The sequence below is a fragment of the Phoca vitulina genome, unplaced genomic scaffold, assembly GCF_004348235.1.
Source record: "Phoca vitulina isolate PV1807 unplaced genomic scaffold, GSC_HSeal_1.0 scaffold2, whole genome shotgun sequence".
Taxonomy (NCBI): domain Eukaryota; kingdom Metazoa; phylum Chordata; class Mammalia; order Carnivora; family Phocidae; genus Phoca; species Phoca vitulina.
Window position 1 is genome coordinate 83,158,840 of NW_022589705.1, and position 25,207 is coordinate 83,184,046.

At 49.6% G+C, this 25,207-nt stretch overlaps 1 protein-coding gene across 1 annotated transcript in view; it reads left to right on the forward strand.

Moving 5' to 3' along the window:
* Positions 1-23,431, forward strand: part of STPG1 (sperm tail PG-rich repeat containing 1) — a 48,164-nt gene extending 24,733 nt beyond the window's left edge. Inside the window, exons 5-9 of the mRNA XM_032418018.1 lie at positions 1,646-1,816; positions 6,252-6,360; positions 10,289-10,454; positions 18,399-18,589; positions 20,805-23,431. Coding sequence (XP_032273909.1) covers positions 1,646-1,816; positions 6,252-6,360; positions 10,289-10,454; positions 18,399-18,589; positions 20,805-20,881 — 714 coding nt within the window. The 3' untranslated portion in view covers positions 20,882-23,431. The remainder of the gene's footprint in view (positions 1-1,645; positions 1,817-6,251; positions 6,361-10,288; positions 10,455-18,398; positions 18,590-20,804) is intronic.
* The last annotated feature ends 1,776 nt before the right edge of the window (positions 23,432-25,207 follow it).

Genomic DNA, 25,207 nt, shown 5'->3' on the forward strand with positions numbered 1-25,207 from the left:
TGAAAAGGAAAGATCCCATTGGGCAGCGGAGAGAGAGGGTAGTGATTCTCCTTGAACTAGAACATCCCACAGTCATTCATCAGGGCTCCTCTGGTAAATGAAAACATGTATTACTTTCCTCCTTTTGACTTTTCCTCTTTAGAATGGGATATCTAATCTCTATCACACAGTGGGGGCTGACTGGTAATAATGTTGGTTCCACCCCTCAACTAGCAGACGAAGTCCAGTGTCTTCATCCGTAAAGTGGGGATAATCATAATATCCACTCCCGAGGTTTTTCAAGAGGATTAAACACAACAGCCCATGAAAAGCACTCAGTTAACTATTCCCCATAATGCAAAGGCAAAGAGCGTAGAGGGCTGGGGTGATCTTACTTCTGGGAACATCAATGAATCCTGATAATTAGGAGAAGGCTGACATGGGACTTGAACCCAGGTTAGACTCTGAACAGCTGAGACTCTGGACAAGAACGTGTTTGCTGCTGGGAGCACATCCACCCATATACCATCAGTGGTCCATAGACTAGATGTTGAGAACCATTACCACCAAGCACAGGGTGAGGAGTTGGTGGGGGTGAGGGTAATGCCTTCTCACAGTCTCACCTGCTTTCTGTGCTTGTGTAGTTATTGACCCCTATCCAGCTGAGGAAACCCAGGACAATGTTCTCAAGCTTTTAATCATAAAATAATGAGAATTTTTGTTTGTTTGTTTTATCAGACTCCAATACTTGCCATACTATCCTAGGGTAAAGCGATGTTATCACCTAGTTTCTATGGCTTTTGCCCCTTTTCATTTGGCAAACATTGATTCTGCTTGTTTGTTGTTGTTTTTTTTTTTAACTGAAAATAGTTTATTACGGCTTCCAGGAAGGAGTAGGATTGGTCCTACTGAAAGAGAAAAAAAAATTGTAGGGTTCTATGCAATCAGCAGTTAGGGGGCACCTGGGTGGCTAAGTTGGTTAAGTATCTGCCTTCGGCTCAGGTCATGATCTTGGGGTCCTGGGATTGAGCCCATGTCAGGCTCCCTGCTCAGCAGGGAACCTGCTTCTCCCTCTCCCTCTCCCCCTCCCCCTGCTCATGCTCTCTTTCTCTCTCTCTCAAATAAATAATCTAAAAAAAAAAAAGAAATCAGCAATTAGGTGGAAGGTAGGAAGCATGGGTGGACAGCAAGCCCCATCGACCCTTGTGCCTTTAAGACATTAGAAGCAAACTTATTATTTAAGCAATTCAGATTACTTAATCTTAGAAACAAGATGTGAAGTTTTACTCAGAAGGAAAGCCTTGGCTGGAGGAAGAAAGTCTAAAGCTTCCCATCATATAAATTACCCAACAGCTGATGAGTCAAGGGTAAGTGGCCTGAAACGGGATTGGGTGGCAATGCATTTATGGCAAAATTATTTTTGCCAAGTCCCAAATGTAAGATGAATAATTTGAGTTAGTTTATAGAAGTTAAAACAGGTCAGAACTTGTGTTCTCAAAGAGCAAATCCTCAAAGCCCGAGGTCAGTTTATCATTGTTACCTGCTGGAGTTTCAGCTTTCATACGATGCTTTCAGACCTCGCGCTGGGCACCATTCCTTTGACATCTGTCCTGTGGAGCCAAGAGATGATGTGAGGGCGCTGATGCCTTTGACTTTCTCCTTGCAGCGCGCCCGATTGGACACCATCATTTCTAAATACCCTGCGGCTAACGCATACACTATCCCATCACGTTTTGTCTCGAAGAAAGACTTCAGTAATTCCTGTTCGAGCATGTTCCAGTTGCCAAGCTTTGCAAAAGTCCTCAAATTTGAAACTCCTGCACCAAACCAGTACAATGTAAGAACGTTGCGTGCGCTTGTTAAATATATACTGAATGAATGCTTTCCTAAAATGAATGAAGGCGGGGGACGCTTTGGGGAAATAACATTCTAAGGCAATTGATAAACCAGTTAGCATTTGTTGACTGCCCAGCAGGTAGAGGAGGCTGCGTGCAAGGCTTTATGGAGAATTTGCACAACCTGGACAAAAATGAGAGCAGCACAGAGGTCAGTGGGAAGCAGTGGGAAGACCCCGCCCTGGAAAATACTATAATCACTCCTACCACAGAACCTTTCTGGGACAGTATTCTCATCTGTAACAATTCTTATTTCCCACATTATCTGCAGTCGCTTTCCATTTACTTCTTAGGTTTTAATAGGGAAAATAAGCTTCCACATTTCCATATCAGAAACCGGGTTTTTCACAGTAATGCTCCGCCAATTACAATCACTTTGTAGTCATGGAGGCAGGACGGTATGATTAATGGTTAAGAGATGAAGTCAGGTTCAAATGTCGACTCTGCCACTTTCTAACTGTGTGGCTCTGGGCATGTCCCTTCAGCTTTCAGGACTCAGGTTATTGATCTGCAAAATGGAGAAATGTGTCCACGTCATAGTGTTAACGCAAATGTTAAATTAGGTCATCTGAGCTGAGTGCTTAGCCCAGCCCCTGGAGGACAAGGACTCCGCCATCCGTGGAGATCTGCAGAGCTGTCTTTGGGGAAGTCACGTTACCTCTTGAGCCTCAATTGTAAAATGGAATCAATTATACTCACCCTACAGGGTTATTATAAGAGCCAAACGAGACAGCACATGTGGAAACACTCTAAAATACATAAGAAATGAATTGTATATAAGGTATTAATAGGATTATGACATATTGCAAGATATTTTGGTCTTAGAGTACTTCATTTTTAATTTCCTTTTTCTTTTATAATACTTATAAATAATATTTATTTTTCTGACTACAAAAACCCTGCCGATCTTCCGTGATTGATGCAATCAATTATAATGTGCTCAAAATGATGTATGTGCCTGCTAGGCTGGCACTGTCCAATAGAAATATAATGGGAGCAACATATATCATTTAAATTGGGCGCCTGGGTGGCTCCATCAGTTAAGCATCTGCCTTCTGCTCGGGTCATGATCCCAGGGTCCTGGGTTTGAGTTCTGCATCGGGCTCCCTGCTCGGCAGGGAGTCTGCTTCTCCCTCTGCCCTTCCCCCAGCTCACGCTCATTCTCTCTCTCTCTTTCGCAAAAATAAATAAATAAAATCTTCAAATCTTCCCAGTAGCCACATTTGAAAGTAAAAAGGAACAGGCGAAATCAATTTTAAGAATATACTTTATTTAACCCAGTATATTCAGGATCTAATTTCAATGTCTAATCAATATAAAAATTATTAATTATACTTTTTATTTATAATAATTATACACATAATTATAAATAAAAATAACTAATGTTTTACATTCTTTCCATCTATCTTTACAGTCCAGTGTGTATTTTATACTTTCAGCACATCTTAATTTGGATCAACCATGTCCCCAGGGCTCGAGAGCCGGTGGCTACCAAATTAGACAGCACAACTCTAGGTAGTCTTCCCCCGGGATAATCAGAGCCTGAAAATAATAATGAGATGAAGATGAAGTACTATTGCAGGCCTATGTACTGTTCTAAGCATTATGTATTCATCTCATTTAATATTCACAAGAATCCATGAAGTGTGTTATCTCTTTTTTCAATTTACGGAAGAGAAAGCTGATGCTCAGGGAGGAAAAGGGATTTGCCCAAAGTTAGCCCGCTCAAAGGGACCGTTTGCATATCAGTGAGCGCAGATAGATGGCTGGGGTATATAGCTGGAGAGTGATCAGTCAGCCTGTCCCAGCCCTGCTGGGTCTCCCTTCATGGAATCTGTGGCTACTCTGTGCTAGACCAGTGATACAGCTTAGATTTCAGCAGGGAATGCATGACAAACTAGTAAACAGGCAAACAAAATAATTACAAACTGTGGCCAGCTTTGAGGCAGACAAATAGTTGGACCCTGAGAGACAGAATATGTGGAGAATATGGGGGGTTGGTAGCATCATGTACTTTAGACTGGGTGGTCAGAGAAGGCTCTGGGGCTGAGACCTAAGAATTGAAGGAAGAGCCAGAGTTGAGGGAACAGCATGTGCAAAGGTCCTGGGACAGCAAGCAGCTGAGCCTTGGGGAACTACAAGAAGGTAGCTGGAGTAGCATTAGCCAAGAGGAGAGAGAATAAGGGGAAGCCAGACAGATAGGCAGGGGCCAGTTCGTTCAGGCCCCTAAAGACCCTGGGAGGGATCTTTAATTTGGTTCTCTGCGGGAAGCCTTTGAGGGGGATGACATCATCTGATGTACTTTTTTAAAAAAACTCCCGCCAGCAGCCATATGGAGAATGGACCACCGTTTGGGTGAAGAGTGGACTTTGAAAAACCAGTTAGGAGGCTGTTATACTAACAGGAGAGAGGTCAAGACCTGGTCCAAGAAATTGATAATGTTCTTGGCCGTTGCACCTTTGCCATTCCTGAGAGAGGGAGTTAGTGTTTCAGGCATCTGCCTCCGCAACCCACTGTGTGCTCTCTCACCCAGCTTCGCATCTCCAGCGCCCCGCGCAGGTCCTGGTATGCGGTACACTTGCAGTAAATGCTCATGACGTTGAAGGAATTAGCCCCGTCATATATCGTCGTTAATCTAGAAAAGACCGTTTCCCAAGTCAGGGCTCAGACCTTCTGCCAACGGATCAATTTTAAGTGCATGGTTTTTGTTGATTATAGTTTTAATGTGACTGTGAAAATAATTCATGCTCTTCATTAAATATATTCAAGTATTTTAGAAATCCATGAACTAGAAAAGCAGAATTCTCTTACAATTCTGCCCTCTAAAGCAAACCACCATCAAAAACAGGTGCAATTTCTTTCATGGTTTTTTCCTCCCCCATCCCTACCTCCAGTATTAGGATCATGCTGGCTGCGGTACACGTGCATTTTCTACTCAGCTATATCTTGGATTTTTTTTTTCCCATGGTGACACAGTAAACCTGCTTCATTTTTTTTTTTTCCCAACCTGCCAGTGAAGCTAGCTGACTGTTTTCCTCGTCTAATGGTGAAATCTTCCGGTGACACACACTCAGAGTATACAAAAATGCTCCCTCTTTCAGTTGTTTTTCTGTCTGGATGAGGAATAAGGCTGAAATCGTGTTTTGTCTACAGGAGGCTTTTTTCAGACCTGGAGAACAATGGTTGAGTCAACTGGCAAGAAGCAGAAATGTGATAATCCTGTTAGCCACACCACAGGCGAGGTCTGTTAGGGCTTTTCTTTGCCTCTGCTTACCTCGATTCCCCCACCTCTCTATTCGAATCCTTTTTCTCCATACCATGTTATTACTTCCTCTCCGGCAACCTGGTTCCTGTCCCTCTGTCCAGTAATTAGCCTGCCCCATCTGATGTTTTTGTTTGCCCTCCCTGCATGCATTCTAGCCATTAGGACCCTGGGAAAAGCTAAATTCCTCCACCTTTGTAAACACAAAATCAAAATGCCATCTGCATTTCTTGAGAAACTTTTTTTTTTTTTTTTCACAAAGGAGTATCTCAGAAAAATCAAACCATCCTGGCCCTGGCAAATAGTTTCACTCATTCAGTAAATATTCCCAGTCACTACATTTACGATTTTTATTGCATCTTTATCTAATGAATACAGGGGACTGACGGCAAATTGGCATTTAAAATATTTATGATTCACATATAGCAGAGGAATGATCTCAGGGTTCTTTTTTTTTTCCCTCTCTCCTATTATTTTCAGAGTGCTGAACATGCTGTATATTGTGTGGATCAGTCAAAATTCTTAATTTCTGGTTGGTCCAGAAAAGTCGAGACAAGGGAGTGTTACAGATCTGATCGTAATCTTAAATTACCTGATGCCCTTGTGTGCCCCAAATCCTGCGTTCACAGGAGGGCTGTTTGAACAGTAAGGAATCAGGGTGGGGATATGTAGGACTCAGTGTCCTGAAAGGAATAAAAGTCATAGAAAAAATAAGGAAAACAATGCGCATTTGCGGTGTTACGGCCTTGAAGAAGACACTGTCCTATAGGCGATATCTCTCGACTGTTGTCACCCTCACTGCATCAGCTAGAGCAGGGCTTACCTGATCTGTTTTACAGCTGAGAAAACCCAAGTTCAGAGACACTGAACAACCTGTGCAGCAGCATGCCCCGTGTGTGGCAGACACGAGACCAGCCTGGCAGCCAGGTCTTCGGGCTCTCTTCTGGGCTCTGTCCTCTGTGCCATGGCGGGGCGGGGGGGGGTGACCAGACATCTGCTGGTGACCACAAACTCCTCGGCCACTCCAGCTGGGGTGATGGCAAAGGCACAGTCGGGGGGACCTTTTCCACTCTGTTCATTTTCTGAGGAATACCATGCTTGTGTTCTCCCCCCAGGCCTCTGTCTCTTACTGCAAGCAGAGAAACAACGTCTGTGCCCGAGCCGGGTTTATGTCCAAAACCCAGAGAGGATTTTTCACTATCACTGAAACAGGACCTGCCCCAGGTAAGCAGCCACCTTGCACCGGCCTTGACCCCAAGGGTTAACGTACCAGCTCTGCTCTGTGGGGCACCATTGCTTCATAGGGAGTCTCTTTGGAAGGAGTTCGGCTTTGGGTGGAGTGGGGATGTTGAACAGGTGCTGAACAAAAAGGAGAAAGCTCCGGGGAAGAAGGGCTGCTCTGGAAATGGCCCCAAAGCAGCCTCGTTGGCCTCCCTTTTCATGACCGGGCACATCTGCTCTGGGCTGCTAGATGGGGAAGTGGCTTCTCACCGCAGAAGTGTGCACATTCCCGTGCCCCAGGCGTCCTCACAGGCCCCCCCCCCGGGGGGGGCACTCAATACACTGAGTGTCCAGACCCTTCCTTTCCTCCTGAGCCTAGAGGGGACTTCATCAACTAGTCCCCAAACACTGGAAAATGGCTCCGTTTACTGAGAGCCTACTCCGTGCTAAGTATTTTCCGTGCAGTCCTCACACATCTGTCTTCCTTGGCCTGTGCTCTCAGTCCTATGTCCGGTGAGGAGAGGGGGCTCAGAGAGGGGAAGTGACCTGCTCCGCGTCACACGGCGGACGGATGGCAGGCCTAAGCCCAGAGGGGTCTGACTGAGGAGACTATTGCCCCCATCAGCCCCCAGTGACTTCTGAGACCGCCCCAAGAGCTGGCCTGCAAGTGTTTTCCTCTCTGGGCTGGGAGAGGTGTTGCTCCGTCCTGTTCTCTCAGACCTGCTCCCCACTTCCAGCCTCAGCGAAAGGTTTCCAGAGAGGTCAGGGGAGGCCAGCACTGTCACTCTGGGAGCCCTCGTCAGAATAGACCTTCCCAGTGGGTCCTCCCCCCAGGGAGCCCTGAGGCCCGGAGCTGAGGGGAGGAACAGGGAGGGTTTGCCTGTGCAATCACACCTCTTGGAGGCGGGGTGTGGGTAAAATTGCAGCGGGGTGTGGGTAAAATTGATTTCACCAAATCCAGATTAAAGTTGAGAAGATCAGTCCAAAGCTGAATAACAAAACCAGCCCTAATTAGGAGGCTAAGTCCGGGCTAAAGCTCCCGTGGCTTACATCATCATAGGCAAAGCCCCACCTTGTTTCTTTATACAGAACAAAGCCCGCATCCCTGGAGTTTGGCCAGAGGCCCTGCCAGTGAACCCCGAGATGTGGGCACCTTCTCAGCCGGCCACATGCACCCACTCCTCCCGGGAGGGTCCTCAGGGGCCCCCAGCCCCTTGTAATGGAGCAGAGGGGGAGAGTGTGTGGGTACCAGGAAGTGTTAAAGTCCTACTGTGTGCCGGAGGCTTTACGTTTCTCATCGAATGATCTCCAGACCCTGTGGAGGGTTTGGCCAGCACGCAATCATTTTGCTCAGAAAGCGTGAGGTACTATTATTATTGATCCCCATTTTTCAGGCAAAAATGATACTTAGAAAGCAGGTAATTGGCCCAGGGTCCCATCGGTGGATTTGAGTCCGGGCCCATCCCACTTGACACCTGGTGCCTCAGACCCTCCCCACCCAAAACTTGCCTGGGGAACCTGCCCCTGCGTGATAAACAATCAGCTTGGACCTCTCGGAAATAACGGGTGGCTCCTTCTCCTCCTGCTGGGGGAAGACAGATGTGACTGGTGCCCCTGCAGGGTCCCTGTCCCAGCTGCTCCGAGGGCCCCTTCCTCAGGGGCTGAGGGCCAGGACTGGCCTACCTTCAACTCTGAGCAAAATGCTCACCTTCACACATTTGCTGGTTGGATTTTGTGAAGTTTATATTTGCTAAGCACATCACGAATGTCCTCCTCTGTATTTTTCCTTAAAAAAAAAAAAAAAAGCTATTAGATTGGGGGAAACGCAGATGTTAAAGAGTCACTTGAAAAACGTGGGTTTCATGGGGCACCTGGGTGGCTCAGTTGGTTAAGTGACTGCCTTCAGCTCAGGTGATGATCCCAGGGTCCTGGGATCAAGCCCCACAATCAGGCTCCCTGTTTGGCGGGGGGCCTGCTTCTCCTTCTCCCACTCCCCCTACTTGTGTTCCCTCTCTCGCTGTGTCTCTCTCTCTCTATCGATTAAATAAATAAATAAAATCATTAAAAAAAAAAAGAAAAACATGGGTTTCAGAATGGGAATTGCACTGTGAGATCAACACTGTGTAGTCTTCCAACCACACTCAAGAAAAGACGAGAAGGAAATAAACACCAGTGCTTACCCTTGGTTCTCTCTGGGCCGCAGGAACATGAGTGTCTTTCTCTCCTTGCTTCTGCTTTTCAGAATTTGATAATCAAGGGGTTGCTTTAACCTTTCTGTGGAAGGGGAAAAAATATATTTTGTATATATATATAAAATATACATATTTACACAGTCATGAGAGAAAAAGAAAATATGAGAGAGTATACCAATATTATAAATATTGCTATACTGGACATTTGCCTTTTTTAAACTTAAGCATATATTGGGAACATCTTTTCATGTTATTAAGAAACCTCCTAAGAATATCATTTTTGAAACGGATGTATGGTATTCTATTGCATGGCGGTACTGTAAGTTAAGGACCAAATGGCCTCTTACTGGAAATGTAGGTTGTTTTAGGCAGCAAACATCCTTATAGCTCACAGCTTGGGTACAATCAAGATTATTTCCTTATATTAATTGCTTAAAGTGAGATTGCTAAGTCAAAAGTATGTAAAATATTTAAGTTTTTTTTTTTTTTTTTTTTTATTGGTGACCAAACTGTTCTTCAGCAGAGAGGTAATTTCTCCTCCTGCTTCTATGAGGCACCTGTTTCTCCTCACCTTTGCCACCACTGGGTATGATCATTTAAATAGAATCTCGCTAATACGTTAACTTGCTAATGCGCCATATTGTTGTTTTCAGTACATTTGCAATGGAAGAGTACATTTTATTTAAAACGAAATCAATCTTACAATGTTTAGAAAACTTGAAATATTTTTCCCACCCACAATACTACCACTTTTCTGGGCTCCCACCTATTTTTATTCAGGTGGATCCATTTGTCCCTAGATGTCATCATAGTATATAGGGACTTGTAGGCATTGTTTTCACTCACCTTTATTTTCAGAAACATGGCCATGCAGCTTTATGGTCTCCATATTTATCAGACCGGGCTGCTAGTCCCAGCACAGTGCCCCTGGTCTCGGACCTTCAGGCCACGTACCCCTTCTCACACTGCGGCTACTGCTGTTGTGTGCGTCTCTGTGCTTAGAGCTTTTCCCGGATGTTGAATAATTTCCTTAATTTCTGAGTAATGGGAAGGCTGGGTCAGAGGATCTAGACATCCTCAAGACTATTGCTCAGTACTGCCTCTTTGCACTCCAAAAACACCTGCACCCATCAACAGGGCTCCTGACAATTTAGGGTTGACCCTACCTCCTCTTCCCCCAGCCCAGAACCCTCTCTTCCTCGTGAAGCTTTGTGCGCAGCCAAATTCATTTTATTCTCTCACGGTTTCTTGAAACAAGGCATGGTGGGAAAGCATGGACTTTGGAGACAGGTGGCCCTCGGTCCACATAGTAGGTGCTAAATAAATACTTGTGGATTGCATAATAGTTACTAAATGACTACTATGTGCCAGGAACTTCAGTATTACTCAACTATCCTAACCACCCTGTTGTTGGAAGAATTATTCTTACCTTATGGAGGAGGAAGCCGGGCTTAGTTCCAAATTAGATGAAATCTTTTTGGCAAATCTATTCAATATCTCCGAGTCTCCCTTTCCTCCTCTTTGGAATGGAGGTGACAATGACCCACCTAGCTGGGCTGCTGTGAGCATGTTTCCTAAAGGGTGAGTGTAATTTTCAGTTACTTCAGGCAGCCCTTCCATCAGACCACCGTGGAGTGATAGCCCCTTATAGTATTAAATGTATTCTTAGGTGTGAGGCATTGCTTTTCATTAACTTGAGAAGAGTTCCTTATTTTGTTTTAAAATGTCTTTCTTCTTAGGGCATTATAATATCAACGAATCCCTTGTGAAGCAGTCGCCAAAGGTATTAATGTCTTGTTTTAAATCAAAAACTGGACGTGGATTAAAACTGACATCAACAGGCCCGGGACCTGGTTATTACAACCCCAATGATCACACCAAGATTCTGAAAAAGACTCTTATCCCGTGAGTCCTGATTATTCTGATCTTTCTTTGGAAAGGAGGTTCTGGGGAAGGACCCAACATAAGCGGAAAAGAAAGGGGTGTCTCTGGTTGGCAGGACACAACTCCAGGTCACTCTCCGGGGGCCCTCGTTGACATAGTGGGTGCTCAATAAATACTTATTTAATGCATAATATTTATTGAGCAACTACTATGTGCCAGCAACTTAGTGTCTTACTCAACCATCGCAATGACCCTGTTGTAAGAATTATTATTCTTACTTCAGAGACTGGGAAGCTAGGCTGCAATGAGGCTGAGGAGTTGCCTATGTGCACACAGCTAACTTGAAATGCCACTGGGAATCAGGCTCAGGACTAGCTGGATCTTTCCACATCCCTCCTGATGATGTGCTTTCCTGGTGCTGACATTATTCTACTTTTATAACATAAAATCTTCACTGGGGTGGCAGGATATACAGCAGCATGGGGCTGTCATAGTTGTACTGATAGGTTGGAAGTCTAGACCGTGGAGTTGGTCGGACCTGCTGGATTTGAACTTCAGCTCTGCTGTTTTCATGCCGTGTGACCTAAGACACTGTACTAAGCCCTCTGAGCCTCCATGGTCTCATCTGTGAAGTAAAGTGGGGATAAATTCATGCCTCATAGTGTTGCTTTCAGATTTTTTTTTTTTTTTTTTAATTTATTTGACAGAGAGAGAGACAGCTAGAGAGGGAACACAAGCAGGGGGAGTGGGAGAGGGAGAAGCAGGCCTCCCACCGAGCAGGGAGCCCGATGCGGGGCTCGATCCCAGGACCCTGGGATCATGACCTGAGCCGAAGGCAGATGCCTAACGACTGAGCCACCCAGGCGCCCCGTTGCTTTCAGATTTTATAGCATAGGTTTGGCATGGAGTAGGTCCAAATGGTGACGATATTAGCACAAATTTAAAAAGTGAAGCTGGGGATTTGTGTTAACATGATTAATACCCTATGCATTTAATACTACTTTCACCAAACAGATTCAAGAACTCACAGGGCTTATTTATTCCTCAGATGGTTCTAGAACTAGAACTAACTGTAAGGTCAGGCTGCCTGTCGCCATCTAAGACCTCACCCCAGTATAGTCCTCTCCAGGCAGGATTGGCCCCTGGGGGTCAGGCGGGTAGCCAGGCTCATACACACAGTGGGTCAGAAGTCCAGGCAACCGAGAGAGGCTAGCAACATCGAGCCTACTCTGACCTCCAGCGCAGGACAAGGAGACGGGATTGGGGAGAGGAGCAAGACAAGAACCTGCCGATCTGGAAAAGGGATTCAGAGCTCAGATGGAATCTACTGGGCAAGTCCCATCTGCCCTTTGGCTCTTGGGTTCTGCAGGTTGACCCCTCACAGGCTGCAGGGCTCAAAACTGGGGTAGGACGGTCTCCAGGAGCAGGCTCTCTCTGAACGTCGGGGTCCCCCGCCTCCAGGCGGGCTTAGGGCGTCACTGCACACCACCTTTCCCCTGCTTTGCCAGCAAATAGAGTGGGTAAGGGGACAGGCTTTGGAGCTAGCAGAACTGGGTGTGAGTCACAGCTCTGTCCCTTGCAGAGGCTTCTTCTCTCTGAGCCTCAGTTTCCATGTTAGTAAGTGGAGAGAAGCGTCTTATCTCATAGGGGTTCTGTGAGGGTTAGATGAGAATTTTATCATTATAGATGTTGCTATTTGGTATCCAAGGCATATGAGCAAATAGGGTACAGCTCCTCTTTGGCATAGCCACTCAGGCCCCTAGCTTGAATCTGGAAGCTCCTCGAGGAAGTAGTGAAAAGGAGAGTGGAGAACACTCAGTGTTGAGCTGCTTTCCCCAGAGAAGTGCCATTCGGCGTTTGCTAAAGTTTGGACAAGCGGTTTGAAATAATTCTCATTTTATGGCATTTGCGCCTGTCAGTCAACAGGCTCTGTCGGTTTCTGGGTCTGTGCTGGAGGCTGTGGGGGTGCTCGGGTGAGCAGGGCACCATACATACCTTCAGCTGGGTTCCCCTGGGAATGACTCCAGAGCAAAGCAGAGGCACGTGCAACAAAATGCTGGATCATGTGGCCCCAAGGCTGTTGGCTACACAGATCCGGAGGGCAGTCTTTCTAGCTGGGTGCAGTGCAGGGGCGCTGGTGTGTCTGGGGGTGTCTGGGGATCGCTGGCTGTTTTGTGATGCTTTGTGAATGACAGATCTTTGGTTAACAAGTCTAGGAAGCACTGAATATGAACCCTCTGCTCCTGGGAGCACCACTGTGTGCATGGCCTAATTAAAGGCTATGAGATGTCCCGAAGTAAAGAAATTTATTAAACCCAGTGTCTGCTAAACTTGGGTTCCCCCTGGTGAGAACATGGTGCCCTGGGCAGGACGTTTGTGTTAACTTTCCCCATGGTCTGGGGCTGCTCTCAGCACCTCCGTGGGCCTTATTTCTTTATGTGTGAAAAGAGGGGGAGGTCTTTCCATTTCTGACACTCCAGGCCCCCGGGTTTGCTCACCATGTCATTCAGGAGCACATACTAGGGGCAGCGAACACGGAACCAGCCTGGACCCACAAAGAAGGCCCAAAATACATACATTTTTAATTGACATGGAAAGGATACAGCCGAGAAATCTGTAATTATACTCAAAAAACAAGAAGATAAAACTCAAGTGTGCTCTGGGGTAATCTAAACAAGCATCCATTGGTTTATGTTCAATGACGAAGAAATGAGTTAATATAAAGCAAAGATACAGCTAAATACCCTCTATTGAGGGAGTATCCAGATTCCAGTCTCTCAAATTGGAATTCTGTTTCCTCTCTTGTGTCCCGGAAGGGAAGAGAGGAACAGGAGTGGCAGGAGTGGGGCAGGGGGGGCACCTGCTGGGATCATCAGGCCCCTAAGAAAGTCTGCATTGTTTCTTCCCCATCTCTATGTAACTTCGTTGAGACTTTATCCACACCAAGTCTGAGCACTATTCGCTCTCCAGGGCTGCATGGGGCAGTGGCAGAGAACCTGAGAGTCATCACTGGGTTTCCTTGTGGCTAGTGCAAGCAGCCCAGGTTCCTTATTTGTCTTGAATTACAGTGCTTGGCTCCTTATTTTGGGGGAGGGTCCCAGCTTGCAAAAGTAACCTTTAGGCTCTGCTTTCTTGAGGATGCAGGAAGAATCGGGTGATACGAGTTGTCCCTAGAAGGGCTGGTCCCATGTTACCCACCAACAAAAGTGAAGCCCAGGGAGTTGAGGGTTGGGTGATGTGCTTGGGAGGCCGGCAGGGGGCCAGGCATGGGCTTGTCTTGTCTCCGCTCTCCCGCCCTGGCCCCCAGAGCTGAGAATGAGCTACAGAGGCAATGTGGCCTAGGGGATGTGTATACGCACAGCCTCCGAGTCAGACCAGCACTGAACCGCCCTTCCCCACTCCCCAGCTCTGGAAGCCTGGGGGTGGGGAGGGGGCCCCTTAACTCCCAGGAATTCAAATTCAACTCTGCAAATTGTGAAACGAACACTTGGTAATGTGCTTGCGAGGATAACATAAGATAACCCCCAGAACTCACCAGGTCTGGCGCACGGTAAGCTTTCGATACACGCAACTTGTAATTTTATTGAGGTATGTGAGCGGGTCGTCTGTACTCACCTGCTGCTTCTTGAGTGGCCCCTGGAGGGCAGGTGCTGTGCTAAGGGCTGGCAGGATGTTCGGATGACCATGTCTGGGCTCCCTAGCTGAAGAACAGGGCACAGCTGTCTCTTTGCAGTGGCCACCTTCCGACGCAAAGCTAAAAGCATTTATCGGCTTACGGGGGGGGCTTTCGAAGATAAGTGAGGTGTCCGCTTCAGGTCTTCAATACCGTCACAGTGATGAGTCAGTGAATCAGGGTGAGTCAGGATAAGGGCTTTTTAGAGATCAAACTGGTCCCTCCCGGGTGCTGCCTTCCACGCACGCTCGCCAGCAGGGAGGAGAAACGCCCACTGACATCTTTCTAACCCTTGATCTTCTTCCTGGAGTTTCTAAGCCACTGGTTTTGCACAGACACGCTGTCCTGCCACAGCCAGAGCTGAAGAATCAAACCCTGTTGGCCCCGCGCCAATTTGGGTAATTATCATGACCCACCTAAAGTTCCCCTGGGATTTTCAATTAGATATGGGATGCTTCTTCCCAAGCGGCTGTAATCTGTCACCCTCTACCCTGTTAAACAGATGCTGCATTCCACCCCAGAGGCAACCGGCTGCCCTTTAATGATGAGAAAAAATTGCCCCTTTATCCCTCCCAACCCTGGGAATCCCCGAGGCAGAGTGAATCGGTGCCTGGGAGTGTCCCGAGGGTCTCGGATGCCTTCCCCGAGTGACCTGCTGAGTCCTCGGAGACATTCATTATTCTTGGGCGATTTGCAAACAGTTCACATTGGGAGCTGCAAACATACTTAATCCAGTTGTGGCCAACTCAGAGCCTTTGATAGATGTTTTCTTTCTACGGGGCAGGACCAGGTTGGCTTTTATAACTGAGCAATGAGGCTCATAAAAGCCCCGGTCACAATACACTGAGGGCTGCCCTGGGTCTGATCCAGCATGACCTTTGTGATCTGCCCAGCCCCACCCCGCCGTGGAGGGAGCAGCCCCGAACGATGTTAAAACTGTCAGGTGGGGTTCAGATGTCTGGGCTCCCCGACTTGCTGAGACCCCCCCCGCTTTTCTCTGCAGTTCAGCAAATGTCTTGGGGAATAGGGATGGGGCCTCAAAGATGAGTCAGATGCAGTCCCCTGCCTTAAAGAGCTAGGCACGTAAAGAGCGTTAGAAAACCTGTCATGTTCTGTACAGAGAAAAGAAGAAGGGCTAGAACGTATCGAGGGCCCAGCCACGCTGAGCTAAGAGCTTTCGTGGATGTCACCTAGCGTCACGCTCCCAGTTCCCCTGCAGGGCAGTACTGTTACATAGAGTACAGATGAAGGTGGTGGAGCAAGGAGTGGCATGCAGGTCCAGCTGACTCCAGGAGCCATGCTGCTCTGTGGAGCCCCAGGAAGGGCAATGGGGCAGGGGGAGGGCAGGGGCCACAGAAATTTCCCTGAAGGATGTGAGACGTGAAGACTGATCAGAGTTGGCAGGGAAAGGAGGTGATCCTGGCAGAAGGAAGAGCACAGGCAAAGGCAAGGTGTGGTCGAACAGTGCTGTGTTGGGGGTTTCCGGAAGGTCAAATGGGAGCAAGGGGCATGGGAGGTTAGGCTGGATGGAGAGGCCATAAATAGGAGCTATTCATTTAGCTTCTCATCGGGGTTTGTGAGGGTGGATGGTCAGAAACAGGTGGACATCCTAGAAGTCATGGGTGCATTGAGGGCTGAAGGCAGTCTAGGAGGCTCCGTAGTGTCTGCCTCCTTGTCCCAATTCCTGCCACATGCAGCTGCAGCTCATGCCTCGTCCATGCTCTTGCCCCTGCTGTTTCCTCTGTGGGAAATGCCCTTTTCTACCTGAAGAATTCCTGCTTACCTTGCTGGGCAAATGTTAGCTCTTCTAGGGTAGAGTTCTGGATTCACGTAATTGGAATCCCCCCACCCCCCCACCCCACTCCCCAGTGCAGTGTTTTTACCTCTATTCTAATATTTCTTGCTTAAAAAAAATAATACAAGTAAAGCACCAATTAATCTTCATAAGAAACCTGGATGGAAAGTATTATTATCGCCCATTTCATAAATGAAGGAACGGAGCCTTAGGGAGGCTGAGACTTCTCTAAGGTCACACGGCTAGTGAGTGCGGATTCAAACCCAAGTTTGTGTGGGTGCAGAGCTTGTAGTTCCTTAATCACCAGCCACGACTGTCACTAGCAGGGGATTGTCAAGCCCTTGGGAGCATTCAGGGTCTGTGTCTTAGCACAGAACAGTCTGGACTCCCCAGAGTGCCTGGCACATGGCTGCACACGTGGCTGGTGTTCTTTAAAGATCCAGAGAGCCGAGCTGCCGGTGCTGAGCCTCTCCTGGGCACGTGGATGGGGTGAAGGGCAAGGAATCTCTCTAGGCCCTCTTGCCAAGAATCCTGATGAGACACTGGCCCAGCCTCCCGCAAACTGTCCCCAGTTAGGAGGGTAGACACCTCATGGCCTTCTCAAAGAATGGGGCCCGGGGGTGACCCAGACCCCTGGGGTGACCTCATGTCGTGGTTGGCTCATTCCGGCTCCAGCTTTTAGGACTCAAGCCTATCTCTCAGTGATGCCAGTCCCACACTCATCAAATTTCTGGGGGTGCTTTGAAGGGGTGACACAAGCCAGAACAAGGAGAAGCTTGCTTTCATTTCTAAGGGGAGAGGTGGTTGATTACACACTACAACCAGTTCTTCCATGTCAGCTGGAGGGCAAGAAAGAGGCATGGTTTCTTCTCCTTTTCCTGTGGGCACCTTTGTTCTAAATATAAGCATCCCAGCCAGCTGTCCGTTTGTCCTGAGATGTGAGCCTCAAGCAGATTGATGATGACTTTCAACAGCCTGGCAGTGGGAGTGGCCAGCTTGCCCCAGGGTGACTCTGTGCGAGGGGCCCCCTAGCCTCTTTTTGAGGCTCTATTGCTGCCCTGAGACCAAGCAGCGGGCTTGCAGGGTCATCCTAGTAACAACAGCTGCTTTTATTGAGCATTTACCGTGGGCTGGTGCAAAGCCAAGTGCCTTCTTTTCTCCACTCACCAAGTACCATACAGAGAGAGGGTGTTGTTGCTCCTTGCTGCAGGGAGAGAGAGGTCGAAGGACTCGTCTGAGGTCTCACAGCCAGTAAGTGGGATGACTGGAATTCAGATGCCGGTCTGCATGACTCGAAATCTCAAAGGTTCCCCTCGGCCGTGATGCCTTCCCCAAACTGCTAGGCCTTTGAGACTTGAGTTCTGGAGCTGGTATTACCACTCATTGGCTCTGTGACTTTGGGAGACTCGCTTCCTCTCTCTGGGCGCCAATTTCTTTAGCACAATGAGGAGGTTGGATAAGACATCCCTAGGCCCCCTCTAGCTCTCTGAGTTTAAAAATGCCCTCGCTTCCAAAGGTGTTGGCCAAAGGGCAGCAGGGCACCAATGGCCAGGAATCCCGGTCCCCTCCTCTGTTTGGGTGGGTTGGCTGCCAGCTGGGGTGGGTCTCCTGTGGCTATTCGGTGCTGTAAGAACTTTCCCTTTCCTTTCAGTGAAAGACCTTAGACGAAGCCTCAGACGTGAGGTGGGAGTGGGCAGCCTTCAATTGCACGGCCGGGAGAGGAGTGGGATTCCCAGAACAATCCCAGAATTCCCTGGGCAACCAGGGGACTTCTTTGAACCATGGCCTGGTCATAGCTGGAAGGGACCTTAGAGGATATCATATCCAATCTCCTCATTCTGCAGATGGGGAGACTGAGGCCCAGAGTGAATTAGCGACAGAGCTCGGGCTCCAGCATGGGTTCCATTGACCTTTCATGTAGTCTCTCAATGCCGGACGTAAGAGACTCCTTTTCCTGAAGGGCAGGGAGATAAACCCGGAAAGGAACAATTTCAGTGTAAATGGTAAGTGTGAGGCAGAGGGCTCTTGATTTCCAACCAAGTATTTTCCCACTCGCACATCCTGCCTTGCCAGGAAGACATTTAGTAGGATTCTGAAATGTCAATGCTGGCCAGGTCTCTTGATCTGGAGTGGCAGATCCCTAGAATTCAGGAGGCTTCGTCCCATTTCCTGACCAGTTCAGCAACGACATCTGTAAAGCGCCTAGTGTGCTCTCGCTCTGTGCTGGGCCCCCCCGATGACTGCTGGAGGCGCGTCATCTCTTTGCAGCCTGACAACAAGCCTATGAGTTTAGTCCTGTGAATCTGCCATTGTGCAGAAGGGGAAAGTGAGGTTCCGGGCCCCCTCCCCCCCACCGGCTCACAAGCAGCGGAGCCAGGCTCCGCCCAGGTCTCCTGGTGCCTGAGCAGTCCTCATGCAGACAACTCGGTACCGGCCAGGTCTCGGCTTGGTTGACAGACTGCTTGAGTGCTATCTTCACATATTGTCTTTTTTGAAGGAAAAACCCCATCCTGACCTTCTCGGCGCAGCCTTTGCCCCTGCCCCCGAAGCCGCCCCTCCCAGGTCCTGGGCAGTATGAGATCGTGGACTACGCGGGGCCCCCCAGGCACTTCATCTCCTCTGCGTCCTTTGTGTCCAGCACCAGCCGGTGGACAGCGGCCCCGTCCCAGCCAGGCCTGCCGGGCCCAGGTCAGAGGAGTGTTTTAAATGACTATAAAAACCAGATCTGGGATTGTTTGTCATTCCTGGGCCATCAGATGTCACTGATTTATAGGCTGTTTGCCAAACAGATTACAGAGGTTAGAGTCGATCTGGGAGACTTTTAAGCTTGCACCTTTGGAGTATGAAAGGGGTTTTTTGTTTTTAGGTGGAAGGGCTCTTAGAGTTAATCCAGGCCAGGGATTTGTAACCAATGACCATGGATGTCCAAGAGGCTCAGAGATGGGCTCCAGAGGGGTCTGTGACCCTGAATTTGCCTGCAGACTTGGAGCACGAAGACACTAATTTTTGGAGAAAGGGGCCATAGCTTTTGTTAGATTGTCCAACAATTGCACGTTCTTAGAAATGTCTAGATCACTCTGGCCGAATCACTTGACAGCTGGGAAGGGCCTGGAGAGCAAGTTGTACGCTGAGCCACAGTGAGAGAGCTGCAGGCCAGAGCAGCAGGCTGTCTCCCCTCAGTGCCCTCCGTGCCCTCCGTGCCCTGTTGTCACGAGACACGCCAGGGACTCTTCCCTGGAGCAGCTCCTGGGAACGGTCTAGTTCTGCCTTTTTCCAGATGGCTGACACGGGGGGGGCCCTGTCACCTTTGGGACCTACCTGGAAGCTAACAGCATGAGGGACCTATGCCAGCAGCTGGTCTCTGAAATCCCTGACCTCTCTGTAGCTCTCTTCGAGCCCCTTAGCTATGCCACCCCCTTATGTCGGCCAGAGCTGGTGGCATTGGAGACCGACAGGTGTGCTGGCAGGCAGATGGTGTGGGAGGAGGAAGGCAGAGCCGAGGGGGCTGCAGGTCTGCATAATTCAGTCTTTCAGTGAACACTGGTGACGCTCCCACCCTGGGGAGACAGAGGTGACTTAGCTTGGTGCTTACCCCCAGAGGCGTCAGTCTGGTAGGGGAGACACCTTCCTCTCCACACATGCAGATGAGTAAAATGTAAGGTGGACAGGACAGGGAAAGCCATCCGCAGAGCTTTGGAAATGTAGAAATGATAATCCAGTCAAGAAGACTGCAGAGGTTGGACCTGGGGGTCACTGGTCAGCCCAGGCAGAGCTCAGCTTGGCTGGGCAAAGGTACTAACACTCCATACACACGGTAGTCTCCAGGAGGCCCGGGGCCCAGTCAGGATCCTTGTCTGAGCCTGTGTGACCCAGGCCTCTAGAAGCTTGTCCTGAGGGTCTTCTCCCTTCTGCACGTAGTGTGGGACACCTGGCGCCCAGGTGCAGACCACTTCCTGTTGCCATGATCTCCTGCGCCAAGGTGGGCTTCCCTGAGGGGTGGCCTGGGAGGAAGCCCCATGCAAACATCTGCCTTCTTGGCTTCCAGCGGGTCCAGATCAGTCTGGACTGCTTGGTGCTCTCATCGGCCTGGACCCTCATTAGCCAAATCAGCATCAGTCTGAGAGTTTCCATTCACCCCCAGGTGGTCCTAGCACCTGGTCTCCTAGAGAGAATGTGCCTGCAGTTGTCATGGCTTTCGCTTTTCTGGAAATTTCTTTTTTTTTCCCTTTCTTTTTTTAAGTAGGCTCCATACCCAGTGTGGAGCTTGAACTCATGACCCGGAGATCAAGAGTCACAGGCTCGGGGCGCCTGGGTGGCTCAGTCGTTAAGCGTCTGCCTTCGGCTCAGGTCATGATCCCAGGGTCCTGGAATCGAGTCCCGCATAAGGCTCCTTGCTCAGCAGAGAGCCTGCTTCTCCCTCTCCCATTCCCCCTGCTTGTGTTCCCTCTCTCGCTGTCTCTCTGTCAAAAAAGAAATAAAATCTTTAAAAAAAAAAAAAAAGTCACAGGCTCTATCAACTGAGCCAGCCAGGCACCCCTTCCCTTCTGAAAATTTCTGAACTAAATGAAAACAAAACCCCACCAAGGTGACACCTTGCTTCTTTCGCAGTATTGCTTTACTCCATAGTTTTTTCAAATCTGATAGAAAACTCTTTTGTAAATTTTCTTCTGTTAAAGAAGTTACAGGGAGTTAAAGAAGGCTGAAAGCCAGAGTTCAAGTCCTGCCTCAGCCAGGCCAGTCCCCTCCCCTCTCTGCCTCCCCATGTGTAAGATACAGAGGCCGGGACAGGACTACCCCTGGTCGTGCCAGCTCTGATGTAGAATGACAGGGGCTTGAGTAACTGGCCTTTGCTCTCTTAATATTGTCTCTCTCTCTCTCTCTCTCCCTCTCTCTTGCCTCACAGCCACGTATAGGCCAGAATTCCCTGGAAAGCAGTCCTTTCTCTACAACGAGGACAACAAATGGATCCCAGTGCTGTAGGGACCTCACACAAGCTCAGGGAGAACCCTGGCCACCAGCTGCCCCACCCAGGTTCCCCAGGACGTTCATTCAGAGAATGCCCATTTCATGAGTGACAGATGACTCCCCGGGGGGCAGCTCTGCCCCCGTCCCCTCCGCCCCCGGCTGGTGTAGAGCTGGGCTCCTGCGTTTGTCCTTGTCTTGAGCTGCCCCCTGGAGATTGGACTCCAGTGGTTTCCTGAGCAGAAATGAAGAGTGGACAGAGCCTCCCTTGGTTACCTGGCCGTGCACCTGTCCATGCTGGCTTTCGCAGGCCTCCCCATGGATGTAGGGGGCTGCTGAAGCTCAGACTCCAGGGAGAAAGTGGCCAACAGCAGATTCCACATCTAGAAGCCTGATGCTGAGCCACGGCTCTGGGGTCCAGAGTGCACCTGCTGGGTGGACCACACAGGACCGCAGCACAGGCACACTCCCATCCTTCGGCCTTGACTTGCAGACTTCCCCTGGAGTCTCAGGAGCTGGGAAGGCCCAGAGGTGCACGTGACAGACATGAAGGGGTTGCCCGGGGCCCTTGCCTCCAGCTCAGCCTTCGTATCTCATGTTTGGGAAGAGCGTGGCAGCCAGTCACCGTGGTCACTTGTGTTCATTACCCGCCTTCAGGAGAGGCCACCACATCCACTTAGTGGCTCAGTATTGGGCAGCCCATGTGGGCAGGAGCCTGCCGGAGCCAGGGCCCTGGAAACTGCGATTCTGAGGGGCAGGGAGGCCACGCACCACTTGGCGCCTGCAGGTTCTTTCTTTCCCCAGGACTTCCCTGTCCCCGGGCCTGGCCTCCATCTCCTCCCAGACCTCCTGCTCAAGTGCGACACAGTCTTTAGTGGATATTTTCTGGCCCGCCAAATCGGTTTGCTCCTGGCAAGAGGAAGAGATTCCCAAAGAACCAAGGGGAACTGGAACTGAGCACCCATCCCCTCCTTCCCCAAATACCGTTGTTCCCGTCTGCAAGTGCAGGGCTCTGGTGCAGCCCCCTTCCCGTGCCCCACATAGTCAAGACCTCTCACTCCCCGGGCCCTGCCTCTGATTTTTCTCTGTGACCAGAGAACGGCCTTCCTGTCAGAATGGCTGCTGACTGGCCCTCCCTTTGGGGAGGGGTGGGTGAGGAAGAGGGAGGGAGAAGGATAGAATACCATAGCCAATTAAACTGAATTCTTGCATCTCACAAGAGCTGGCCTTTTTGTGAGCCCCAGATTCCCGCCAACGCCCGCTGTCTTGGGGTGCGTGGGAGGTGGCCTGGAGCACCCGGCAAAGCACCGTGCAAGGCTGGACCTCGGGGCAGGATGCTTTGTGTTCCCCTCCCGTCGGGTCCGTAGCTTCTCCTTGAAGGAAAAGAGTCAGATTCAAATTCCGGGGCTCAAGGTCAACACTTCCAGGGGCTGGGCAGGTAGTGCGTGGAGGAAAGTAGGTAAGGCCGGGATGGGGAGTGGGAGCTGAGGCCGCTCGTCCGAAGGGGCATCCAACACGGCTCCAGCTAACTGTGGCCACATCCGCAGAGTTTCAACGGAATCTGGGAAGTCTTTAAAATGTGAAATCTCCTGATTGGAGATGTTGACAACCATCTTTCAACTTGAAATTTTTTGTTGGGGCTAAAGGAAACTTCTGCAGGCCATCCGTTGTCCCCTTGGGTTGTAGAAGTTCTGGAAGACCCTTGCAAAGTTGGCACTTGATGCTGTACCTTTCTTTGACCCCAGACTTTTGACAATGGGGCCAGACCCCAACGCCTTGATTTTTAGGTCCCTCTGACCCTGGAGGACCTTCAGCAGACGATTGGGCTGGACGCCGCCGGCCCTGGGGTCTCTGTGGGCAGAGGCTGGGAAATGTATAGGAAAATGAGCCAGGCCTCTCCTGCCCTTGGGCAGCCAGGCTGAGCACTGGCAGGTAAAGGCCATCTCTCCAGAGGAGCCCCCTCCATGTGGGGTCAGGAAAGAGGGGACTCTGGGAAAAAGAATGGCAGGGCTGCCCTTGGCCAGTCTGAATCTGGGTTCTATCAGAGACATGAGTGGAGCTGAGGCCCTGAGCTCGGAGGGTCTGTCTTGACCATGTCTAGCCTCTCTTAACGTGTCATGAGCTGTCTACAGCGCTGTCCAGCCCAGCGGTTCTCAGACCCTGGCCACACGTTAGGATCACCTTGGGAGCTGTTACAGAGACAGGCTGCCCAGGCCCCAACCCTTAGAGTTCTGATTTAATTAATCTGAGGGAGGGTCTGGGCCTTGGTATCTGTATTAAAGTTCCCAGCATGATGATAATGTGTCCAGTTAGGGTTAGGATACAATGATAGTTTATTAAAGTATTTTCCGAATTTTAATGTGCATGCAAATCACTTGGATAGCTTGTTATAAAAGGCAGATTCTGTAGATCTGGGATGGGGCCTGAGAGTCTGCATTTCATTTTCTTTCTTTTTTTTTTTTTGAGATATAATTGACATAGAACATTGTACTAGTTTTTGGTGTAAGCATTTCTAGCGAGCTCTCAGGCGATGCTGATGCTGCTGGTCCATGGACCACACTTAGGGTAGCGAAGGTCTAATAAATACACTTAATTGCTCAACTCCATTTGGCTTCCATTTGCTCACTCGTCTGCTGTTCTCCTATTTATCCTCCTCCCTCCCCCCTCTTTCTTTCCCTCCCTCCCTTCCTTCTCTTCATTCCCTCACTCACTCATACCTCACGCCTGCTTTCCTCCTTCATCCCTTTCCCCCCTCACCGGCTACTTGTCTTCCAGGGGAAAGCCACCAGGCAGGGGATGCACTCTCCACCAGCTGACGGCCACCTTTCTAAAGTCACTCCTGTTTGGAAAGGAATTACTTTAACTCCTTTCCCCCTTTGACTCTTTGGAGTAAAAGACGGTCCTAAAATGGCAGCTGTCAGGCTCAGGAGGCACGCTTGGCCCCTGACTTCTCAGAGGGCAGGCCTCTCTTTGAGGCTCAAATGGCTTTTGTAGGCATTGACAGCCCTGGTCTCATCATGTGGTGGCTTTGCTGAGGAGAACCGAGCCCTCGTGGCTTTACTGCGGCTGCTGGATGGCGGGGGTGGGGCTGCCCGGCTCTCTTCCTGAGCCCTGCGGCAGGCTTTGCGCGGATACTGATTCCTTGTGTGTATTAATCCAGCCAGACCCTGGCAGATGACAAAGGCTTCAAGGCCTGTATAATTACGGCCTCTCTGGAGCAGTGGTTCTTGACCTTGACTGCACACTGTAATCACCAGGGTGCTTTAAAAAGTTTTGAGGTCTGGGTCCACCCCCAGAAATTCTGATTTAAATGCTCCAGGGCGGCGGCACCTGGCTGGCTCAGTCGGTAGAGCATGTGACACTTGATCTTGCGATCGTGAGTTCGAGCCCCACGTTGGGTGTAGAGTTTACTTAAAAACAAAATTTTATTTTTTTAATATTTTATTTATTTATTTGACACAGAGAGAGAGACAGCGAGAGAGGGAACACAAGCAGGGGGAGCGGGAGAGGGAGAAGCAGGCTTCCTGCGGAGCAGGGAGCCCGATGCGGGGCTCGATCCCAGGACCCTGGGATCATGACCTGAGCCAAAGGCAGACGCTTAACGACTGAGCCACCCAGGTGCCCCAAAACAAATAAAATTTTAAAAAATCGATAAAGAAATGCTCCAGGCCGTGGGGTCTGGGCAGTGGGCAAAGGGATAAAAGCTGCCCAGGTGATTCCAGCGGGGAAACCAAGCTGGAGAAGCACCATCTGCCGGCTTCCCAGCTGCTTCTGGCAGGAAGCTCAAGAAGGAAGGAAGTGAGCAGATGCCGAGCACCTCCGGTGCGCCTGGCCATGTGCCGACCCCCTGCACACACCCTGCCATCCCCCCCTCACGCGTTGTCCTGCGCTGACAGCTTGGGTGACGTCATAGCTGTCGTGAGGCCTGGAATGGACACAGCCATTTGGCTGCCTACAGGGTCCCTCGAGCCGGTGCCATGCAAGCCATACGGGTGTCTGAGGTCACAGGAGACATAAGTAATACTGATCCTGGCTTCAAATGTTGATATTTTGTTCATTGTGGATTTGTTTTTGCCTTTATTTAAAAAAACAAAAAACCAAAAAACATTGCATTGATTTCACTTGATTACTGAGCTCTTTGACTCCTCCTAATTTTTGTGCCTGAGATTCGGGCCTCGCTGGCCTGACCCTGGCCCTGGCCCTGGCCCTGACTCCAGGCAGGGCCGTGGGAATTAAGACCACTGGCTCCAACTGTCAGAGCTGAGAGGCCCTTGGAGGCATCTGTGGTTTACAAACGGTTTAAAAGTTTTGTTCAGACAAAAGTTTACGGGAAACCCTGATGTG